This window comes from Beauveria bassiana (genome assembly GCF_000280675.1).
Source record: "Beauveria bassiana ARSEF 2860 unplaced genomic scaffold BBA_S00010, whole genome shotgun sequence".
Taxonomy (NCBI): Eukaryota; Fungi; Ascomycota; class Sordariomycetes; order Hypocreales; family Cordycipitaceae; genus Beauveria; species Beauveria bassiana.
Window position 1 is genome coordinate 331,276 of NW_007930845.1, and position 23,702 is coordinate 354,977.

General features: G+C 54.3%; 7 protein-coding genes across 7 annotated transcripts; 3 read left to right on the forward strand and 4 right to left on the reverse strand.

The window, feature by feature from the left end:
• Nucleotides 1-3,806: 3,806 nt before the first annotated feature.
• Nucleotides 3,807-5,615, reverse strand: BBA_04450 (aspartic-type endopeptidase; the record flags this gene model as incomplete). Its single annotated transcript, XM_008599547.1, has 1 exon — nt 3,807-5,615. The coding sequence occupies one exon, from the start codon at nt 5,613-5,615 to the stop codon at nt 3,807-3,809; it is 1,809 nt and encodes a 602-aa protein (XP_008597769.1).
• A 1,311-nt stretch (nt 5,616-6,926) lies between these two features.
• BBA_04451 (tetratricopeptide-like protein) lies at nt 6,927-8,942 on the reverse strand (the record flags this gene model as incomplete). The annotated part of the gene is made up of 2 exons (XM_008599548.1): nt 6,927-8,699; nt 8,772-8,942. 2 exons carry the CDS (start codon nt 8,940-8,942, stop codon nt 6,927-6,929), a joined length of 1,944 nt encoding a protein of 647 aa, XP_008597770.1.
• Nucleotides 8,943-9,426: 484 nt separating this feature from the next.
• BBA_04452 (brix domain-containing protein) lies at nt 9,427-10,516 on the forward strand (the record flags this gene model as incomplete). The annotated part of the gene is made up of 2 exons (XM_008599549.1): nt 9,427-9,503; nt 9,568-10,516. 2 exons carry the CDS (start codon nt 9,427-9,429, stop codon nt 10,514-10,516), a joined length of 1,026 nt encoding a protein of 341 aa, XP_008597771.1.
• A 607-nt stretch (nt 10,517-11,123) lies between these two features.
• On the reverse strand, nt 11,124-12,665 carry BBA_04453 (C6 transcription factor; the record flags this gene model as incomplete). The annotated part of the gene is made up of 1 exon (XM_008599550.1): nt 11,124-12,665. The coding sequence occupies one exon, from the start codon at nt 12,663-12,665 to the stop codon at nt 11,124-11,126; it is 1,542 nt and encodes a 513-aa protein (XP_008597772.1).
• Nucleotides 12,666-16,714: 4,049 nt separating this feature from the next.
• On the forward strand, nt 16,715-17,950 carry BBA_04454 (Cys/Met metabolism PLP-dependent enzyme; the record flags this gene model as incomplete). Its single annotated transcript, XM_008599551.1, has 1 exon — nt 16,715-17,950. One exon carries the CDS (start codon nt 16,715-16,717, stop codon nt 17,948-17,950), a length of 1,236 nt encoding a protein of 411 aa, XP_008597773.1.
• An 890-nt stretch (nt 17,951-18,840) lies between these two features.
• Nucleotides 18,841-19,746, reverse strand: BBA_04455 (Glutaredoxin, eukaryotic/virial; the record flags this gene model as incomplete). The annotated part of the gene is made up of 2 exons (XM_008599552.1): nt 18,841-19,175; nt 19,239-19,746. 2 exons carry the CDS (start codon nt 19,744-19,746, stop codon nt 18,841-18,843), a joined length of 843 nt encoding a protein of 280 aa, XP_008597774.1.
• A 725-nt stretch (nt 19,747-20,471) lies between these two features.
• BBA_04456 (vacuolar protein sorting vps16) lies at nt 20,472-23,188 on the forward strand (the record flags this gene model as incomplete). Its single annotated transcript, XM_008599553.1, has 5 exons — nt 20,472-20,616; nt 20,690-20,954; nt 21,013-21,509; nt 21,562-22,886; nt 22,940-23,188. The coding sequence occupies 5 exons, from the start codon at nt 20,472-20,474 to the stop codon at nt 23,186-23,188; spliced, it is 2,481 nt and encodes an 826-aa protein (XP_008597775.1).
• Nucleotides 23,189-23,702: the final 514 nt, after the last annotated feature.

Consider the following 23,702-nt stretch of genomic DNA (forward strand, 5'->3'; position numbering starts at 1 on the left):
TGTCTTTTCATCTTTTACTTTTCCTCTTCGTTCTTTGCCTCGCGCCCTCAACCGCTTTCAGGTACAGTGGCTTGCATACCTTGTCAATAACTGCAAAAGATATTATCAACTTTTTTTTACTTTTTTTTTTTTTTCGCCCTGGGGGTCGTTTCCCGTTCCGCCGGTGCCGCCATCACCACCAATATTATTGCCTCTTTATTATATATTCATTATTGCATTGCCCTGCCACAAACGTGGCTCCCAAGGAGATGAGGCTTATGCGATAGGTTACATTCTGTCGTCGGACCAGGGCCTAGCTTCAACATTTTGCATCCTTTACTCGTATTCTGTCCAGTTCTTGCTTCTTCAAGCCATGGCGGACAGGATGAAGTTGCATGAGGCTGAGAAGCAGGCGGGCGAAAGAAAGGGCAAAAAAGGAATATGACGAGTGACGCCCCCTGTAGGATGAGGATGTGGACGGGATTGGCCAGCTTTGCTCATTGTTAGCCGCCAGCAGGTTTCTTGCGAACTTGCAAATCTGCCTCGTTTGTAGTTGCCTGGTGACAGCTGGCAGCCAAGGTCAAGGTGCAAACAGTGAGTGTCCTGCCGCCGCAAGCCTCCATCAATACAGCCTCTTCCGCAGCCTTGCACGTTTCCCTAGGCGCCGCCCGTTTTGATGTCTGGCACCATCACAATCCCAGCGCGGATGCTGGTTCCTCCGAGGTCTATCCGTATTTTATTCCTCTTTTCTCTCTCGGCGTCCTTTTGCGTCTTTTCCGTCGCCTCTTCTTGGCTTTTCCCAGCCTGGTCTGATTGACCCCATCCATGCATCAATCCACAACTGCAGCGACCATCACTTGCCGACAGCCTTCCATGCCTGTCTGGGCAGATGCCTGTCCGCCTGGGCAGACACGTTCGGAAATTTTCCCGACCGCACCACGCCAGTTATCACCCAGAAAGGATAGAGAGGCTTTCTTCTTCGCTTGACTCGCCCCCAGTCGGTGATCCAATCGACTCTATGCAACCCCCCACCCTGCCAAAACCACGGCCCAGCTTGCAGGGGGGCTTTGCCATATGCACGCAACCAGTCTCTGCATATTGTCTTGTACGCCTGTTCGGCCACCCAGAAAAATTCGACTCTCCTTTTCTGAGTAGAGACCGCTGTTGCGGCGCGCCACGCCACGCCGCAGCCATGTCTCTGAGCGGGTAGCCAGTGAATCCCCCTCCCCCCCCCGGCCGAATTGCATCGGGACTTGTCCGCAACCCTCATGTCCGCTGGTGTTTTTTGCTCTGGGGTACGACCCCAAACTACGGATTTACTGGGATAGCTGGCTGACTGACTACAATAAGAACAGATTTTCAACTGGGCGATGCCGAGAGTGCGACATGCCGTCTGGTGACCCCCGAGACGCCGCAGCAGACCAGGCTCGCTTTGGCGGGCGAGCGAGAGAGAGAGAGAGAGAGAGATACAAGTGATAGCCAACAGTCTGGGGTCTTTCATGCGGAGCACGTTCCGTTCATCTCTACTCCGGACAAGGGATGGCACATCACATTCCAGTCGATCGGTCTCGCCCCGTGCGCTCTACAGCACTTCCCTCAGTGAGCGGTTAATCAATAACGACTCAGGTACCAGTCCTGTCACAACGAGCAGATTTATTGGAATGTGGCCACGGACCAAGTCCGGCTGCCCCTCGATGCCAAGTCGTGTCACAAAGACGACCCTTACCCACGCTTTTCTTGGTTACTCGTAACAAACATTGACGAATCGCGCCACCGTTTCCGTTTGTATTTAACGGTTGTTTTCTTCCCGCGCTCGCGGCAGGCAAAGTTGCATCTCGTTCCCCCCCAATCCTCCTCTGACCCCCACATCTTTGACCAGCCTGGCGGAATCGTGTCTCATTCGACGTCTGGCCGTCATCGTGCGGGCTCTCAACTCCACGCGATCAATGACACAACACGCCACTTCCTCCCGGGAAAGACGAAAAGCAAGACATTTAAGCTGCAGGTTGGACAGGTATTTGTCACGCCGGAACGAGTGCGCCTTCACAGAAACAAAGCGTGGCCAGACCAAAACAAATCGTGTAATCCTTGTCCGTCCCGGCTGGATCATGTGTAGGATATTTGTGGGTGCATGTTTTGTCGTAGTTGCAGCAAAACATGGAACCGCGACTCTGTGTGGGCGATTGATTTAGGATTACAATACTACGTAGGAAGGAAAGAACAGAAGAGAGTAGAGATTGATCCTATAGTCTATAGAGTCGCCGTCTATTGCATAGTAATAACATAGCGCCCTTGATGGGAGGTGCTAGTTGAGAGTGCCTGGCTCCAAAGCTTGTGAATAAGCACATCTTGAGCTATATACATGGAATTGTCCACGTCAGCGACCGTTACGGCAGAGGCTCGCAGTTTGCAAATGCTTCTCTGGAACTCTTGGTCGATTGAACTTTTGTCGGCACTCGTTCAACACTTGCCTGCCAATCTCGACACACTGCTGCAATGGCTTTGGCGCAGCAGACTCGTTCTTCTCGGGCGGCAAGCACTTGTCAAGGGCTTCTCTAGATTGCCACCCAACAACTCGGGCTCGCTAGACTTTTGTTTGTCGGCACTCTGTAAAAAAATACTTGCCTGCCAATTTCGGCGCCGCTGCTGCAGTGACTTTGGCGCAGCAGGCTGGTTCTCCTCGGGCGTGCCGCCCGCCCTCTGACGTGGCCGACGATTTGAGCCCCATTTCAACATCTGACCATTGTAAATAGTCTTGTCCGCTTTCCCGTCGCCCAATTCCTTGTAAGAGCTGCAAAGGTCCCGGCTCATTGTCGACTGATTTGAAAATATCATCTTCTCTCCGGGGGGGGGGGGGGGTGGAGGGCTGGCGCTCTCGCTGGTGCCTTCTGGCTGTCTCGCTCCGGTGCTGAGCAACAAGGATAGGACGAGCATACTAGCGGCGCGATGGACTTCAAAGGGAAAAGATGGTAATGAAGAGTGAAGAGTGTAGCTTTATGGTTTGATACCCTGAGTAATAGCTGATGAGCACTTAATCTATGTAATGGTTGTAGGGTTATATATTAGAAAAGCTAGAGACCAAGGAACAAGTTCGGCTGAGCACACGGAACATAGTAACTTGACATAAGGATAGATATTGATTTATGCTATTGTCAAGCAGCTTATAGCCCAAATTTCACGACTTGAACCATCCAAGCACGACGGCTTTGCCGGGTTGGCAGAGCCTAAATCAGGCCATGACGCCATAGCAACACGGCTCATTCAAGATATTCACAGGGATGTACAACATTAATATATCCTATAGAAATAGCATAGAAAACTTCATGTACCTTCTCCTAAAGGCACAACCAAGTCACCACAGATACCCTGGATCCACTTCGTGGTACATGAGTTGTAATGGTTTACGATACGGCACAATAATTGAGTTCTTCTCTTTCCGTCTTTGACCTATTTACTCGAGTTCTAGTTAGCCTTCCGTTCACTGACGCTTCCAAAGCCTCCCGGAGCCTCCCTAACCCTTGATGCATACGCACCGGAATATAATCAGCCGGCCCGTCCACGGTGTGGAAGTTGGCATCAAATTCTGTGGTAATTCAGAGTTGACGTTGGAAAAGTCAATGTCAAGTTTAGAGGAGGAGAACAGTGGGGAATACTCGATAGCTATTAGTATGGGTGTGGCTAGTACAAGCATCTAGGTCGTTCTATTGCTCAACTTGGCCATCATATCAACCTTGTATCCGACTGATAGCATAGCACTTGCGAGAGTTCCTTGCAAATCTCTCATTCTCTTTCTAATGATAGATCAGCCTCACTCAGGTCAAATGCCGTTATGTTCTTTCTGACGAGTTTCCGCCGCCTGCCGGTCTCCTAGTCTCAACTTGGATGGGACCCGGCGTCGACCCAGGCATCTCGTGCACTACTCTCTGCACCGGCGGTTCGTGTCGCTGCTCAGCACCCAGTTCATGTCGCTGCTCAGGGCCTAGCTCGTGCCGCTCTCGCTGCTCAATGCCCAGCTCGTGTCGCTGGTCAAGGCTCATCCCCTTGCCTCCTTCCTTGGTATGCACCGCAATGCGCCGCTTTCGCATGAACCACCACCACAACGCTCCAGCCAAGATTGCCAGCAACGCAACGGAGCCTACCGCGATACCGGCTATTATACCACCAGAAAGGCCGCTGCCACCAGAAGTTTGATTTCCAGGCTTCTGGGTTGATGTCTCATTACTTTCTTCCGGAAGCACTGTCCAATGCTTGCGCCAGGTCGATGCGTAAGAGTCGGCAGGACTCGCCTGAAATGTATCTGTACCCGTCGGCCATGTCTTCACTATCATCTGTTGCTGACCAGGACCCGGCCCTTGGCCAATCCATCGCTGCTTCTTCTCATAATCGACGCCGTAGAAGACAGCCTGCAGAAATGCACGGCCAAGCAACCAGGTCCCACTCGCGGACCCGGTCGAGTGACATGGAAAGTACTGTGTAGGAGTGGAAACGATGGGGGACTCTAGTGTCAAGTTGAGCAGCGCGAATGCGACTTTGATAGTGAGGTTTTTAGCTTCTGGCGTGGCGAGCACAAAACCCAAGTATGCGGGCGAGGAGACGATTTGCTTATATTGGGGATCGTCCACATTCCAGGTGTAATATCCTATATCGTCTCGCCAAGTTACAGGTAGGTGCTTTGCTGCCACCTCGCAGTTGCCCCGAGGAAGGTATATCGACGGCGCGCCGGCATCCACGTAGACTCTGGCGGACCCTTCGGCGGCGCCCTGAGCTTTGCCGGAGCGGATGCCGGCTTCGTCGCCGCCCAGCCCCTGCCATATGCTCAGTGGCGCGTCTTTGGTCACGGCTGTGTCGTTTTTGAAAGGCGAACCGCCTTCCTCAACACCCAGCCTCAGGTCTCGCAGCAAAATCTCCCCATGAGAATTTGCATAGAGTGGCCAAGCGCCAGGCAGACCAAGCAATCTGCTCTCGTCGTAGCCGCCGAGTATAAAAGAGGCCCTTTGCTCAAGCCTCGCGCTGGCGAGATTCATACTCACCGTCTCAGTGCCAATGATGCCGTGGGATTTCAGCTGTTCTAGCGGGCCGGGGGGCAAGATGTTGCTCGCATTGACGTCTCCGGTCTCGGGCCCCTCTACTCCCCGTAGCCCCCATAGTCCAACCCGCGGGGTATACGACGAGCCGTTGACCGTCTTGTAGTTCCAATCGTATGCGGCGAACAAGGTCGAGTTGAACCTCGGATCTGGCGACAATGACCGTGCTAGCTGCATGTCGTCGAAGTACGGCGTCATTGCTCCAGAGATCGGGTAGCTCTGGTTGACAAAGGAGCGCACATCGGCAGCGTAGCGGGCCCAGTCATCTAGGAACTGCAGACCCGTCTTACGCGACGTCGACAATGTAGACGAGTTATACCTGTCCTCGCCAGTGGTGAGAACCGTGGTCCCGTAGGTCTCGAATCGGGGGTATAGCGGGAGCAAGTTGATTCCGCTGCCAAAGTTGAGGACGAGCGCTTGCCAGGGCCCGTCTGGGCCTAGCAGACAGGACCCGGGGGCTCTGTAACAGCTGGTAAACTCAGTGTTGAAGTAGAGCTTGAATGTAGAGGGCACTATAACGGGCGAGTTACTTTTTACGTGGGGTGTTAGCATTGCCATCTGAAAAAGAGGCCGCATGCCGGTGGGCAAGCGGGCAATGACTCGGTGAACTCTTTCCAAGCCGACTCAAATAGTGCTAATGCAGGATTCTTGGCTGATTGAGGCTGGCGGCGAATGAGGGGAGCACCTTGGTCAAGACTCAGCTCAAGGCTGCCTCAGGCAGTTAAGTTACGCAGTACATACATGCAGATACGAACAAGGAAGGTGACATGACGGGCTAACTTGGCCTGGTTGGATCAACATTGGTGAGACGGCTGCTGCTGGACTGTACCGTAGACTGTCCCTAAATGGTGTAAAAGTACATTGAATAGACGTGGTACTGCATTTGATGTGAATTAAACGAATAAACAGGCTTTCCCCACAAAATCAACCTATTTTTCCGATGTTAGTGTCGGGCCAAGCCGAACCGGGGTAGCTTTGAAGTAACTAAATTATGCAATTAATATACGGATATAATACAACGGATCCTAGACTATTGACATTGCACGAATTTTCACCATTCAATTACAGAAAAAGAGACAGATGTACAACCCGAAAGAAAGATCACTTGATATCATTCGTAGATGTTGTTTTTATGCACTGCCATCGGGCGCTTGCGGTTCCAGCCATCGTATGGGGGGGGGGGGCCAACCATGCTCCCAATAAATTCTTCAGGCTGGCCATTGTAGTGTGAGCCACAGCTCTAATCACTGGCAGTTACTACGAGTACCTACCTATAATACAACAAGGCACGCCAAGTAGTATTATAGGCGTAAGTCTATTAACAATGGCTCTTGATCAGTAGACTATTACTGAAATTGATCAACAAATTCAAGACTTTCTAGCTACAGCAATAACTCCCCCTTCAAACACCTGTCTATCACTTTATTATAATCCTGAACTACTAGCTCACCAAGAGGTTGTGATTATATATGCCGCGAGTCATTAGAGAATGATACGCCCGTGATCCTCGCGCATTTACGCGATTTTCCTGTCAATCATAGGTGTATAAAGCCGCGGCAGAACGCAGCCGTGTGTAGCGCAACAAATCCTCACGTCTTACGACTTTTTAGTCAAGGGGTTAACAACTGATATTCATCAACAGAGGAAACTCTTCATAAATGCAATATATTGTGTCCGTCGTCATATGTCCCATAAAATACCGTCCGCCCAGTCCCGTCCCATTCCATTCATGCGCATCCCCGGTCATCCCCTGCCCTAATCTTCATTTATATTCTACATGTACATGGGAGTCTTTGTGCCACCTGCGTGCTTGTTGCTCCTCTCTCTTCATTCTTCTTCTACATAACAAACCCCCGCACTCGTTCAAAAGTCAAACTCATCCCGAAACACGTCCGGGTCCACGCCCGGCACCGTCTTCTCCGCCAGGTCCCTCCGCCCCATCTGCGTAAACACGCGCCGCAGCGTGTCGTACAGCGTGCTGCTCCTATTCTGCGCCGACATGCGGTCCAGCGTCTCTTCGACCTGCGCCGCGCTGCCCTCGCCCAGAATCTCGTACGCCTTGCTGCGGCCCGACTTTTCAATCGACTTGTGCATCTCGAGCGCCGCTAAAAAGTGGCACGCCGCCTCTTGGTGGCAGCTAATGTTGATGCAGCTCACGCCCAGGTTGTAGCGCGCGCGCACGAAATTCGGCGACAGCGACAGCGCCTGCTCATACGCGGCAATGGCCTCCTCGGAGCGGCCGCTGTTGGCTCTCGTCGCGCCGAGGCGGTTCCACAGCAGGTGCAGCTGCTCCTGCTGGTTGGTGGTGCCGAGCTCCGATGAGTGCAGCGCCGACTGGAAGCAGTCGACAGCCTTGTCATACTCCTCGGCGCCGTAAAATAGCACGCCCAGGCCGACCTGCACGTCCGGGTCCATGTGCTCGCCATCGGGGCTCAGTTGCGCCGCTTTTATAAAGAGGTCCGTCACCTTTTCGTGCAGAATCTGCCGGTCCGTGAAGCCCATGTCCGCCGGCGGGTGAATGTCCTTGGGGTCGAGCACCGTCGGGTACTTGACCGACAGCCAGCGCTCGAGCGTGCGGTACGCTGTGCTGTCGTAGCCCTCGTTGGTGTAGGACACGGCGAGGCCCATGAGTGCGTCGAGGTTGTTGGGGTCGTGCTTCAGCGCCTGCTCCAGCGCGCGGATCGCCGCCGTCTCTTTTTCGTTTTGCGCCTGCGCCGAGCCCAGGTACACCCAGGCCTCGACGTGCTCGGGGTTCTGCTGGACGGCTGCCTCAAAGGCCAGCGCGGCCAGCGACAGGTTGCCGCCTTCCTTCATGACGCGGACGCCCTCCTCGAAAGCATTCTTCTCGTTGCTGAAAAAGTTTTCCTGCTCAAACATGTAGTTCTCGACGACGGGGTCGCCGAAGCGGCCCCAGTCTCCGAGGCCTTGCAGGTCGGGCATCATATCGTTCGTCCAGTCGTTGTCGAATTGATCGAATAGTGATTCGTCTTGAACCAAGGACCTAGCAGCAGCCGTCTCAGCTTGTATTCCTCGCCAAAGGGATTCAAAGTCACCGAACTCATTAGTTTCGGACTGCATCGCCCGGTCCATTTCATCCAGCTCGCGCTCGGCGGCGCCCGCCTCCTCATTCTCCTTGGCCTTTTCGGCGTCCTCCAGCTCGAGCTGGGCAAATTGCTCCTCCCACTTGCTCTCATCGAGCTCCACGAGCTTGCCCTTACCCTTGACGTCCTGCGGTTGCTGCTGTTGCTGGTTGCGCATCTGCTGCTGCTGATACATGGGCATCATGGACCCGCCCATGCCGTATCCCATGCCCATGCCCATACCCATACCCATGCCGCCGCTCATCATCGGCCGCTGCATCTGGCTGCCCGACATGTTGGCCTGCATGGGGCTGGACCGCGCCGAGGAGGCCTGGCCGTTCATGTTGAAGCGGGCAAACTCTTCGGCACTGAAATGGGCGTTGCTGGGCGGCTTGAAAGCTGACTCCATGCCAGGCTGGCTGTTGAAATCGTGCGCCCACGTCGGTGACGTCGAGCTGGCGCGCATGGGAGCGTGTTGGACGGGGGTCATGGAAGGGCCCTGCATGGGGAACTCTTGCTGCATATTCGGCCCGGCATTGAGAAAGCCGTTCATCATCTATGAACCGGCATCAACCAGTGATTAGCAGCGTCACAAGGCTTATAACCGGGAAGAGCGCGCGTGCCGTACCTCATCTTGGGGAGCGTTGGCGCTCTGGCTGCGAAAACCATTTAGTTGACCGCCGGGGCCGCGACCGACGAGGCGATCGCGCTGTAGTGTCTTATCATCTTGAACATGCTTCTGGAACTGGCTGAGCGGGTTTCCCGCGGTCGAGCACTCTGCGCCACCCATAAACGACATGATGGCGACGGGGACTGGATTATCTCGCAAGGCGGGGCGGGCGACAAAAGCGGTGGGCGAGGATATGTACGTAGTCTTTTGCCAATGTAGTTTTGCTCGCGGTTTACTTCAGTCGACAAAGAGGCGAAAAGGGAGCTGACAGGGAAAAATGGAAGATGGGAGAATCAAATGCTGGGGTAGTGCGACACAGGGAAAAAGGTGCTAATGCTACGCTTGTGGCTCGGCTTGGGCGTGGGGAATCTACCGAGGCAGGCCGGTGTCCGGTCCGTCCATTAGGCAGTGACAAAGGCGGTGGTGGCGGCGTTTGTGATTATGAAGCATCGGAGTTGGGCAGCACACGTGACTGCGGGGAACGGCCTTTGCCGATTTGCCTATTTGCCTGTTGAGATGATGCGTGCGTGCCCACTGGAGATGCCCACCGCAGACTAGCGCCAATCTTGTTATCGATACGACTTTTTTTTTCTGCCTCGTTTTGCAAACCGCCATGAAGCGAGAGTCTGTCCATGTCGAATCCAAGCACATAACCAACAACCATTGCGCCGTCAAGATGCTTCGTCAAGTGTAAGGCCCATTGCCTTCTCACAAGTCATTTGCAAAATATTGTTCATCAGCTAAAATGTCCCAGAAAACCCCGCAATGCCCGCTCCAAGCGCGCCATGGCCGCCCGCGAGCCCAAGGCCATCGAGAACCCCAAGACGTGCCTCGTCCTCCGCGGCGGCAACTGCTCGCAGATTGTGCAAAACGCCCTAAACGACCTATACTCGATGCATCAGCCGCACGCCAAGAAGTTTACCAAAAAGAACCCGATCCACCCGTTTGAGGACGCGACGTCGCTCGAGTTCTTTTCGGAGAAGAACGACGCCAGCATGCTGCTCTTTGGCAGCAGCCAAAAGAAGCGCCCGCACGCCATTACGCTCATCCGCACGTTTGGCTACAAGCTGTTTGACATGCTGGAGCTGCACCTCGACCCGGACACGTTTCGCACCATTGCGCAATTCAAGAATAAAAAGTTCTCCATTGGCCTGCGGCCGATGCTGCTCTTTGCCGGCACCGCCTTTGAGAGCCCCGTCGACAACGAGTACACGCTCGCCAAGAGCCTCCTCACCGACTTCTTCAAGGGCGAGCCCTCTGACAAGATTGACGTCGAGGGCCTGCAGTACATTATCAACTTTACTGTCCAGGAGGAGACGTCATCGTCGACCGACGTCAAGCCCGCCATCCACATGCGCGTCTACCTCATCCGCACCAGGCGCAGCGGGCAGAAGCTGCCACGCGTCGAAGTCGACGAGATTGGCCCGCGCATGGACTTTCGCGTCGGCCGCGTGCGCGAGCCCGACGAGGCCATGCGCAAGGAGGCCATGAAGACGCCGCGCGGACTCGAGGAGCGCACCAAGAAGAACATTTCGACGGATGCCATGGGCGACAAGATTGGCCGCGTGCACATTGGAAAGCAGGATTTGAGCACCATGCAGACAAGAAAGATGAAGGGTCTGAAGCGCAGCAGGTTGGATGATGAGGAGGTGGGCGTCGAGGGTGTCATTGAGGAAGAGGATGTCAAGCGCTCCAAGCATTAAATGACGGCGCGCAATGTGCTTGGGGAGATGAAAACAAATCAGAGTCAATTGGTGTGTTGTTTACAATGTGCATTCATGGTCTGGGCGTTATTTGGTATATGTGTTATCTATTAAGCTAAACGTAGTGATAAAAACATCATGCTTCTCATGAAATAGTTGAGACCACGCATTGAGTCTTGTAACCGTTCTAGATTGACATGACAACCAGCCAGCCAGAGTCATCCTTTACATATCCAAGATTCAACATATCTTAAGCTTCAACAAAGCATCCTCAACTCCAAGAAAATTTCACCGTGGGGCCCGACTATCCGAATATCGTGCTCTCTAATCGAGCTTGTGGAACGCTGCCCAGCGTAACATTGATAGCCACACCCAGACCTGCAAAAGCCAAAGCAACGATGATAATATACGCCCGCAAAAAATCAAAGATGACCAAATATCGTGACTCAGTACAAAATCCTAGTGGCGAAATCGCCACGGCCAACGCCTTTTTCCATGCTTTTTTCTCGCCCGAGATGTTGCTTTTCGTTCCGTGAAACCGACACTTGAGATGACAAAACATTCCCATAGGGGCGAGCCGACAACGCCCCGCTTCAAACATCAGCGCTCAATCCAAAGGCACAGCAGTGAAGCCCAGCTCCCCTGTTATGTCCGTCAAGTCTGCTGTCGGTGAATCCGGTATGGCGTGGCTCATACGCGCCAGCAGCTCGACATGATTCTTCATCGTATCGACCAGACCGTATTCGCCCGTGGGCGCCTCCTCGCACTCGGCTCCCCACACGGAGGCGGGAATGCCATTGGCGTCGCCGTCCCAAAGCGCGATGCGGATAGGCCACTCGAGATGGCGCCACCAGCCCGAGCCGGGCTCAAACAGGCTGACGAGGCCCATGACCTCGCGTCGCGAGACGTCTCCAAGCCACCAGACATTATCCATGCGCTTCAACAACGCAAAGAAACACGCTACAATGGCCAAGGCGCGTGGGCGCTTAGCCTCGACGAGCTGGACGAATCGTTTGGAAACGGCGGCCGGGAATGCGAGGGTTGCTGGTGGATAAGGGTTCTGGTGTGCCCAGTTGAGAACAGATACAGCGTGAACGTACCCCTGCTGGGAGAGCAAATTCATCTGGGGATCTTCTGAAGAGATTTCCTCCTCAACACCGTCAAGAAGATGACCGAAGAATGAAGTGGAACCTAGAGGATTCATGTCCAGTTGAAAACTAGGCTGGGAGTTGATGACGGCGAGAACGGTAGGACTGTTGAAGATCCACTGCCACGATGTTGCGACAACGGTCTTTACACCTTGAAAGGCATGGAACCAGGCTGTTGGTAGAGGATATCGAGAGGAATTTTTGCCACTGCTGGGAGTCATATCACCATCGTCTTTGATGAAGATGCGAGAGGCTGTGGCTTGAAAAGCAATGAGACAGGCCGTCAGAAATAGGGCTTCTGCGTTTTCGCCCTGGATGCCACTGGCGAGCGAAGCGCAGTAATCAGCGAGGGCAGAGGCAGAGTAGGCATGGGAGGCCTGGGCGAGGTTCTTGTCGTCGGGATTAAGGGAGCGCAGGTGCAGGGCTGAGACCGAGAGGATTGCGTCCGCAAGGTAGGTTTTACCACCGAAGGCGAGTTTAGGGACTTCAAACTTCCAGATGTCATCGGCAGCGGGTACGTTGTGAAGAAGAGTTCTGTAGGTGCTCGTGGTGAAATGGTGCCAGAGGCGAAGCTCAAGCATGCGATCGACGGGACGGGTGGAAGGTGACGAGGTCGAGAGCGTTGGTCCGCCGCGAACGCTTTGAGGGGCAGAGTTGTGTAGCGATCCTGCGACAGATGGTGAGGAGACGGGCGGTGGAGGAATGGGCGAAGGCCTGCGCGGAGATGTATGTGATCCGTTGATCCCGTTGCCGTTGGTGGTGGCGGTGGATGCGTGGCCGTTGCCGTTGGTAGTGGTGTTGGACGCGTGGCCATTGTGATGGTTGTGGTGGTTCTGATGATTGCGATGGCTGTGATGACTGTGACGGTTGTAATGGCTGTTGATATTGTTGCTGTCGAGGCTGCCCGGCGAGGGCACTGGAGGACTTGGCGGAGCGGGCGCGGCGGGCGTGGAGGCGGAAGCGAGCTCGTCTAGGACCTCAGGATTTCCAAAATCGCACATAACGCCGTGCTTGACGCAGTTGCCGCATCGTGGGTGGACTTCATCGCACTAAATGAATTTGGCGGGACGGCGTCAGCGAATTGGGCGCAAACCAGCAGTGGTTGTGGAGGGGGCGGCGATGGTGAGGTTCACGGGCGGTTTGGGTTGCGGTTGGCGCGTGTCGCGGAGCCACTGGACAGAGGCAGAGAGCAGGCTAGTAGCAGCATGCAAGCCAACGTACCTTGATCTTGCGGTTCTTACACCTGCGACATCCCGCACGCGACTTTTTGTGAGACCGACGAGGCGGCATCACGAACTGGCAGGGCCGTGTGCGATGGAGGTGTGGTCGATGGGTGGGCGTTGGGCTGTCGGGGTAGTGTTTGAGAGGGCAAGTTGAATGCGCTCCTGGGACATTGCCGCGAGACGGTAGGCTTGCTGGCAGACGGTTGAACGAAGCAATGCAGAGATGAGAGATGGAAGAGGTAGATGGCGATTCGGGATGGACCCAACCAGGTGAAATGAGACGGACACTAGTTGCGGAAAGAAAGAGCAGATGGTCCAGGCTTTGAGAAGGCGGTGGTGCTTTCGACCGGCCCGTGACAGGGTCAGCTTGTTCTGGTGGTTATCAGTGTTGGTGGGCCACTTTGCTTTGCTTTTTTTTTTTTTTTTTAGCTTTCGCTTCTGAGGAATTGGGCGTGAAACCCCCTTTCAATGGCTTTACAGGCCGCAGCTAGCAGCACGATACAGCGAAACAACAGCACGGCCATAAGATAGGTACCTTGGCACCAGGGGCAGGGCCGGGCACAGCAGACCACCAATTAGGTAGCAGATATAGAAAGTCTTATTCGTCAAAGATTTGTATTAGTACTCTGCAGTCCCCGGATAACCCGTCTTCTGCGAGTCTTGACTAGGTAGTTAAGCATGGGCGCTAAGATATTGGTTCTGCTCTGAGAGGGCTGCTCAGCTGGAGCTATGGCAGCTCTCATGACAGCTATGTTATGGCAGCTCTCATGATAGCTATCTATTGCAAACTATGCTAGCCACGAAGCGTGTACAACGCACAAAAGGCGGCCATCATGGGAACTAAACAGAAATAGATGATGACATCGATGACTATATATATATAAAAGCCTGTCTAAGTTGACTAATTAATCAACGGCGTGTGTAGTCAGTTACTTGCTAATCCGTACACATGGTCGCTGCTCACTTGTTGGACGGTTACACCCCAGTGCACCCCAGTGCACCCCAGCCGCAGCGGGTTGCAGGCACAACGCACGACCCACACAGGCCTGTAACCAGGAGCCCCAGTCCGGCCAAAGCCACATGGTGTGGTATTACTGTAATACTGAGGAGTAGCATCAGTAGCATCAACAAGCTTTTCAGTGTCACGAAGCGACCAATAAATGATAGTCTCCTTGATTGACGTCACCCGAAATCTACACAATGTGGCTTGTCCATTCATTGCCCCGAAATAATTGTCGGTGCGGATGGCCCGAGCAGACACACAGCTCAAGGCACGCCATGTCAGCAACCAACAAATTTACTCCGTAACCAGCACAGCCAGCATAGATTCCTACAGGCTACAGCCCAGGGCGGCTGGCTGATGACGTAAACTAATAGATACAGGCAAAGTTCAGGCGAACAGGGCTCGGAGCGGAAGATTTACCCCCAGAGCGGCCCCAGTTCACAGCCCCCTACTTCACGGGTGCCGGCTGCAATACGAGTACGACGGAGGCCAGGCCGGCGCCGGCTCCGAAGTGAAGTGACTTTTGACACGAGTGCGGCCGTGCCCGAGTCGTTCGTATAACTGCACCGTGCCGCCTGCCATGATTTAGTGTGCTTACCATATTCCAGGCGGCATGAATACGCCTATTACAGACTGATGCAAGATTCTTGCACCACGTGCCATGACCAAGGATAAGCTCCGATATGGGATGCTACATGATTTCTTTGTCTCGTCTCTCGATTCGTCATTCTGCCACTTATCGCATGCACGAGACTGAGATGATGTGTGCTCAGATCATACTTCTTAACACTTGACCTTGCCAGCATTTCGCTCATTGGACAATTCGGCAACTAATGCTGGGCCAATTGACCAGAAGCAAACATATACAAGCCATCATACAGACAGCACAGCGGTCAAGCGGGCCACCGCGTGCCATGTCGGAGCATCGCCACCAGCGTCATTACAGCCATCTCCATTTGGCCGATGGTCCGCAATAGCGTGCCCCGTTACTCCGTCCATTTGCGCATAAATAAATTCCCTCTTGCAATGTGGCTGCAATTGAGAAAAACGCATACAAATTTTCAACTCTCTACTATCTCGTTCATGAACCGTCAGCACTCTTCAATGCTGGACAGCCCAAAGTCCAACTGTCCCAGCCATGGACTCGCTTTTGGCATTCCCCATGGTGTCTGAGCCGATGCAACACCAATGGTTTTGACCTCTACGAGATCCATATTCGTGTATTTCACGCAGTGAGCAGCATGTCTACTGGAGGCTGGACGACGTGGCTTCGCGTTGGTTTACCCATCCGAGCACAGCTCCAACAACTAGCCAACTTTTGTGTCTGCGCAGTTCCGTGCGACGGCTAGAAGCGACAAACTGGACATCAGGGATGCCAAAGGGGCTACGCGCATACGAGAGGCTGTTGTGCAACGAGTATCATGGCTTGCTGATGGTGTGCTCGCCATGTCAGCGGGCAAGCTCACGACAGCCAGGCACTCACCAATGATGCGGCATGCTTAAACCAAGAGATAAAAACTTCACGTCTCCTTGGTGTAGCAGCTTGCATAAGCCAGGCTGCCAGATGGAATTTTATTGTGGGCAATTTGGAACCCGGACAAATCCTTCCCAGCCAAGATGAAATGCAGCCAGCGATGGCGCCATCGAGCGTGACCTCGGCGGCGTGCCAGTCTAAGAAAGTACAGTGCCGTACCTACTACAAGACCCTGTGCGCAAGCGGCCGGCCATAACAAAGGTACAAACTACCTACAGACAGATCTGGATTCTACCGGCCGTCACCCAGCCCTGTCGCAGCTGGCACTTGGCCCGCCCGCAAACGCTCAGCGCCAATTCGCAAAGGGCCCTTTTGGTTGCAATGATGACAAACGCTCAGCTTTGCCATGACCTGATTACAGATTCCATCGTCAAAAGTCATCATCGCTCTAGCTTCCAATTTCCTCGGACATGCCATCATTTCCGGCATCTACTCTATTTTGCCGCTATATAAGTCTGACCAATCGCCAATGCTTGCATCGCTTGCATCTCGCAGTTTGCATCACCATACGGATACTTCCTCCATCATCGCAACCGCCTCTGTCGCACTTGGTCCCACGACACATTCCGTCAACGCAGTGCCTTGTCTATCTCGGAGGCCTCCACTTCATCTCTAATATCGGATTTCCTCTGGACACTATTCTGTTGTAAGCATCTACCCGAATGACACCATAGTTGAGATCCCCCGAACTGACTCAAGTGGACCTTGGCGCAGACGTCAGTGACAGTGGGTATCTCGCGACCGCTACGGCTCATTTTTTTTCTCTTCAGAATTTTTTCTTTTCCCTCCGTCCTCTCTCCACTGTGGACTACCTAGGGCCATTGATATAACAACTCAAGAGACACGGAATCTTTTCGGCTTGTACAAATTGCCATCTGAGACACTTCTGCACTCCTCTGGTCTGCGTGCGAAACAAGCCCTTCAGCTGACCATCAGCTCAACGCCATCTCATCTCCCACCGACAGCCGGCCGACAGTTCCGACCCCGGCGTCGCCAACTCAACTCTCTCCAGCCCTCTCACGACCAGTATCCGCATGAGCATCCACAATTTTTCTTCACCTTCTGCCCGTCTCAAACCGGACCCCTGCCCCTGTTTCGTTTACGGATCAAAAGAGGGACAGAAGAAAAATCTAGCGCAGATTCATTATTAATAGGCTGCCCGCTTTCCTCGGAGTAGAACTTTGCGCATCTGCATCTCTGCTACTCCGATCTTGACCACTGGCACTTGGAGCTTCCTCTTTTACAAAGCCGATTTTCCACCATACACCCTCGATTTCCAATCTAAACAACATGTCTCCCGCCACCACCACAGAGCAGCTGTCTGTCCAGACGCCCCCCCGGCCTCCGACGCCTGAGCACCGCTTCGGCACCCTGGCCGTTCACGCCGGCTCCCCTCACGACCCCTCCACCGGCGCCGTCATCGAGCCTATCTCGTTGTCTACCACCTTTGCCCAGACGGCAGTTGGCAAACCAGTCGGCGTTTTTGAGTACTCGCGCTCCGCCAACCCCAACCGCACCAATTTTGAGACGGCTGTCGCCGCTCTTGAGCATGCCCGCTACGCTCTCGCCTACTCCTCCGGCTCCGCGGCCACCGCCAACATCCTCCAGAGCCTCGCCGCCGGCTCGCACGTCATTTCCGTCTCCGACGTCTACGGCGGCACCCACCGCTACTTCACCCAAGTCGCCAAGGCCCACGGCGTCAAGGTCACCTTTACCCCCGAGATCGAGGTCGACATTGCCGAGCACATTACTGAAAATACCCGCCTCATCTGGATTGAAAGCCCCAGCAACCCGACCCTGCGCCTCGTCGACATCCGTCAGGTCGTCGACGTCGCCCACCGCCATGGCATCCTCGTAGTCGTCGACAACACCTTCCTATCTCCATACGTTCAGAACCCTCTCGACCTTGGCGCCGACATTGTCGTGCACTCGGTCACCAAGTACATCAACGGCCACAGCGACGTCGTCATGGGCGTCGCCGCTTTCAACTCGGATGACCTTTACAAGCGCCTGAGCTTCCTCCAAAATGCCATCGGCGCCGTCCCTTCAGCCTTTGACGCGTGGCTCGCCCACCGCGGCCTCAAGACGCTGCACTTGCGCGCCCGTGAGGCCACCCGCAACGCTACCGCCGTCGCCACCGCTCTCGAGGCCTCGCCGCACGTCGTCGCCGTCAACTATCCCGGCCTTGACTCGCACCCGCACCGCGCCATTGCCAAGAAGCAGCACCGCGACGGCATGGGCGGCGGCATGCTCTCTTTCCGCATTAAGGGCGGTCACGACGCCGCTGAGCGCTTCTGCTCCCTCACCAATATCTTCACCCTGGCTGAGTCCCTTGGTGGCGTCGAGTCGCTCGTCGAGCTCCCCAGCAGCATGACTCACTCCGGCATCCCCAAGGAGCAGCGTGAGGCCGTCGGTGTCTTTGACGATCTCGTCCGCATCAGCTGCGGCGTTGAGGACGCCGAGGACCTCAAGCGTGATGTCCTCCAGGCCCTTGAGGCTGCTGTGTCTGGCGCTAAGAAGCCTTGAAACACTGTCAGCCAACGAACGTAAGCATGAAACAAAAAAGAGAGCGAAACAGTTACGTATATACGAAAATGAGCGAAACGGGTCAACTCTGGGAAAGATATATGCATATCATAGACATGTCCAGGTTGTTTCTTTTAGTATACGACGGCTTAGGCCGGACACTTTAGACGACTAATCTTCTATCGAGGCAACAACACGCCCGAGAAAATAAATGAAGTCACGTTTTTTCATCTGACCCTGCAAGATTTGCAAACGCGAGCATTCACAACGATAAGATTAATCCTAGGCAAGATTTCGTAAGTTGCATAGACGTTCTGAAGCATAAGGATTGTCGATGGAGAGAATGGCGGCTCTGTAATAGGATGAAGTGGTGAAATATCATTCAGAGACGACGGAAAATGGATCAAATCGAGGTGAGAATTCACATTTTGATAAAGAAGAGAAGGCTTTCTTGCCGGGGCTTGCGCGTCACACGCCGCCTACACCGGCAACACTGGCCCCCTTACAAGTCAATTCCGGCATGTGTCCCATATCGGAGACGACAAGTCACCTTTGGCTGGTGTCCGTGATGAAAAATAGTCACTTTCCATTATCATCTGCTTGAACTTGTAGTATAGAAGCATAAAGCTATAAGTGACGGGAGCGCTGCAGACAGTAAATTCATAAAAAAGACGCGCGGCAAAACGCGCAGTAGTCCTGTTCTGTAGGTAGCTGTGCCAAATTGTAATTGTTGCAATAAGCATATCAAACAAACGCCCCAACACCTTTCCATGCCATAGTAAACATGGTTCTTGAATTTTTGTTGGAACCCACCTTAATCCGTACCGCATCCCCAATCTACACCAGAAATCGACAAAAATAAAAGGCATAACTTGATTCAAACAAGTGGTTTAGTGCGCGGGCGCCGCGCCCTTGACCTGCTCCGCCGAGAAGCGCTCCGACACCTCGACCTTGCGCTGGCCGAGCTCCTGAATCTTGCCGACGAGGCGGCCGGAATTGTCAAGCTCGACAATGTCGTCGGCGCCGCCGATGCTCGCGCCGTTGATCAGTACGTTGGGCACTGTGCGGCGGCCCGTCAGGGTCAGCAGCACGTCCTGTAGGTCCGACCCCAGCGGGTGGTCGTTGAGCTCGACGACCTCGGGCTTGGGGTTGATGAGGTACTTTTCGAGTAGGATACCCTTGGCGCGCATCGAGTACGGGCAGTACGTCTTGGAGAAGATGACGACTGCGAGGTGGGGGGGTTAGCATAGGAACCACATGATTTTGTAGTGTCGGCAGAAGGACTCACCGGGCGCCTTTTTCAGAATGCTATGAAGAGCTTGCTCCGCGGGCGTCTCAGGCACCCTCTCCTTCTCCTTGCCCTTTGCCGCCGTCTCGGGCTTCGTTTCTCCCTTGGCGTCGACGGGCTTGCGGTTGCCCTCGGCCGAGTTGCCGACGCCGACAATCTTGCTGGGGGCGTCGGGTTTGGGGCCAGCCTTTTTGTTGGCGCTGTCCTTGGCCTCCTGGGCCAGCTTGTTCAGGTTCTCCTGCAGGTCTTTACCCTGGCGACGGTCGTCTTCGTCCACGTCGCCGTCGCCGTCGCGGTCCGCCGGTATGTGGCCCGTCTTGAGACCCGTCTCTGAGTCAATGACGGGCTGTCCGCCCGGCGACGGCCGCCCATGCATTGCGTCCATGGTCTTGTGGTAAAAGTCGGCCGATTGCCCGGAGTCGCCGAACCCAGACACGTAATAAAGGACAAATATGACCGTGACGATGGCGGCAAGCGTCACGAGGCGTAGTCGGCGTGCTGACGGCATTGCGAAGGGTTTGGGGCTTTTTCTCAATCGTGATCTGTTGGCGAGACTTTACTGCTGCTTTCGTTTCGAAAACGACACGCGGTCGAAAGGGGGAGCTGCCTTTTCGTCCACCCCTGGCAGCTTTGGCTCAAAGTAGGTCGTGTACTCGCTAGATCTGCGACTGTGTCGGTGAGGTCCTGCTGCGCGAGGCGTCTGAGATTGTTGCTGCTAGAAATGCCGGTTCTGCGCTATCTGCAGTTGCTGATAGCGAGGAAAATAATGGTCGAGTTGAGATGGCAAAATGAGATTGTCAAGCTTCGCCGCGAAAAGGAGGCAAAAGTTGGGGTATCCCGAAAGTGTGGGTCGAAAACGAAGCTTAGAGCCACAAGAGCCTATTTGCCTTTGTGCAGCATCGTACGGATAGGCCTGTTTATAATCCCCTTTGCAAAGCCGACTCGTCCCCGCCCCCACTTATTCAGTCGCCTCTGGTAAGATCGCCTGTAATTATAGCGCCCAGTTATTTAGCAGGCAGTCAGCGCCCTGGTTAGCCGTAAAATAGCCGTGACACAATGACGCCCGTCGCAAGCTCCCTGAAGCTCGGAGCTTCCATCGCAAACGTCCGCCATATTGGGAGCTTCCGCGAATCAACAGAAGACAGCGCCCACAAGAAAACAGACATTTGATTGCCCTTGCTAGCTCCATGAAGAACGTTTTTTGTTGCTTCATGATGAGATAGCTGCCGGATAATGGACACGCTTCACGCAAAGGCCGAGTGGGAGCGTGTTGGTGAGCGCTGGTTTCGCAAGACGCAGCAGTACACGTCCATTTTCGACGAGAGCTTGGACCTGGACACATACATTGTCACCGGCGCTCCCTACGCAGGCGCTCTCGGTAAGTTTGGTGCACCGCAGGCTCGTTTTTCCTCTCTCTCTCTCTGTCGCACTGCTAACGCAACAGCCACTAGCCCTGTGGCCGGACGAGACAAAGCTACAGGCCCACCAGCCTGGCAAGTCGTCCAAGCCATCCATAGACATATACAGCCTCGCCGGGCAGAAGCTCCGCAGCATATCATGGGATCAGGGCTCCATCAAGGGCCTGGGCTGGTCCGACGCCGAGACGCTGCTCGTCGTGGCCGCTGATGGCCATGTCCGCTGCTACGACCTGCAGGGCGACTTTAGCTTCTTTTCGCTAGGCCACGGCGCCGACAACTATGGTGTTGAATCCTGCCGGTTCGTTGCTACTCCGGTCAACTGCAGAGCTGGTCCTTGTTGCTGACAATTTGGCTAGCTTCTACAACAGTGGCATGGTGGCTTTACTCGGCAACAATACGCTCGTCACAGTGGCTTCGTACTCGGAGCCGCGGCCCAAGCTCCTCGCCACGCCGCCAAGCGGCGAAATCGGCGCCTGGGCCATTGTGCCGCCAGCCTATACGCTCTCGCGCTCTGTTGAGGTTCTGCTGAGCATCGAGGCTACCGTGTACATCCTCGATGCCGCAGACTGCGAGGATCGTCTCCCTGACTTTGGCTCGCTGAGCCACATAAGCGTGTCACCCGACGGCCGCTTCGTGACGCTCTATGCCAGCGACGGCAAGGCGCACGTCACGTCGAGCGACCTACAGGATCTCGAATTTGTCCACGAGTCTGATTCCAAGACGCCGCCGCAGTATGTTGAGTGGTGTGGCTCCGATGCTATTATTGCTTGGGAAGACGAGGTCCATATCATAGGGCCTAATGATCAGTCTGCTTCATATATCTACGATAGTACACGAGTCCATGTCATCTCTGGTGAGTTTTCGGCGCCCGTTGCTGCCTGGTCTTTCTATTAACACTAGTTTAGAACCTGATGGTGCTCGTTTGATAACGAATGACTTTTGTGAATTCCTCGAAAGAGTACCAGATGCCACGATTCAGGCTTTTGGTGCAGCGACAGAATCGTCACCGGCGTCGATATTGCTGGACGCCGTGGGTCAACTGGAGCTGGAATCACCAAAGGCAGATGACTACATCCAGCTCATCAGGCCCAATTTAACAGAAGCAGTGGACACGTGCGTCAATGCCGCCGGGCGTGAGCTCGACACCAACTGGCAGAAGCGCCTCCTTAAGGCAGCTTCCTTTGGCAAGTCAGTGCTTGATATATATAACAGCGATGATTTTGTGGACATGTGCACAACCTTACGCGTGCTGAACGCCGTCCGCTTCTACAAAATCGGCATTCCCATTTCTTTCGAGCAATACCAACAGCTGACACCCGAGCGTCTCATCAACCGCCTTTTGACACGGCATGAGTACCAGCTGGCTCTCAAGATTGCCTCGTACTTGAAGTTGCCCTCTGATGGGATATATACGCACTGGGCGTCCTCAAAGGTACGCATTGGCACGGAAGACGACGATAGTGTTTGCAGGCTAGTCGTGGAGCGCCTTTCAGGCAAGTCGGGCATCTCTTTTGAAGAGATAGCTCGTGCTGCGCACCATGAAGGCCGCAGCAGATTGGCGACCGAACTTCTGAATCACGAACCCCGAGGAGGCAAGCAGGTACCGCTCTTGCTCGACATGGAAGAAGATGAGCTCGCGCTGGACAAGGCTGTTGAGAGTGGAGATACAGACTTGATTTTATTTGTCTTGCAGCACTTGAAGAGCAAAACAGCGCCTTCGCAATTTTTTCGCATCATCAACTCGCGGCCTGTGGCAACGGCACTCGTCGAGTCATCGGCAGTGCAAAAGGGCGACAATGCCATGCTGAAAGACTTGTACTATCAGGATGATCGCCGTGTCGACGGCGCCAATGTGTTTGTTCGGGAGTCGCTTCAGCAATCAGATGTGCGAACAACGGTAGACAAGCTGGCTCTTGCCGGGAAGCTGCTGTCCGACGCCAAAGAGGCTGCTGTGGAAGCCCACGCTATCAAAGAAGCTACGGCGCTATTACGCATGCAGGAGGCTCTTGACCGGGATCTGGCAGAAAGGTTTTACGGTTTGAGCGTCAACGAGACCATGGCCAAGCTCATCCAACTAGGCTACAACGGGCGAGCCAAGAAGATTCAGAGCGAATTTCGGGTTCCCGACAAGGTGGCGTGGTGGATTCGGCTGCAGGCCCTCATTGCGAAGCGCGAGTGGAATGAGATTGAGGATATCGCCAAGGCAAAGAAGAGCCCCATTGGTTGGAAGGTATGTGCTCTGTCGTGGTTATCCAGCTGAACAAATCGCTTACGTCAAGGCAGCCCTTTTACAAACTCACCCTCCAGGCAGGGAACCCACGACTAGCGGCGCAGTTTGTGCCCAAGTGCACGGGTCTGGAACCGGGCGAGGCGATGGAAATGTACGAGGCGTGCGGCATGCGCGTCAAGGCCGCCGAGGAGGCGGTGCGGCTCAAGGATGCCGAGTCGTGGCAGCGCTTGCTGGAGCTAGCGGGTCGCGGCACGCAGGAAGGGCGCGAGATTGAGCGCCTGGGAAGCACAGTTTTCAAATAGACAGGCGTATTATATATTCTGTGTTGATTATCCAATGAGTAACTGTCTGTGAGAGGTTCCATCTTGGGCTGGGACTCGGTCATGGTTTCAACTTGTGAATCAAGCATTGTCGCCGCTCAACAGCTTGCACCGGGCCCTAGCAACCATCCTTCCCGCCGTCGCTGCTCTTGAAGTGTTCCTTGGGAGCTTCCTGACAAACATCTAAACTGACCTTTCACTCTCACTCTCACTCTCACTCTCTAGTTATAACTCAAAGCACCTCCTACAGCATAGAGTAGTTTCTTCAGTAATTCTAGAAACATTTGACCTCGTCGCTGCCATATAAAATTTCGTGGCAAAGCGACAGTACCTCAGTCACCCTACCAAAGGGGATGGGGGGGGGGATTGTCAGATCTGCAACTTTGGGATTTCAACACTGGCATGAGCTGAAGGAAAAGCCTCATTACCGGTGTGTTGGGCTAGAAAAATGCCCAATTGTCGTTTGTTCATGCAGGCTGCACACGGAGGCACGCCT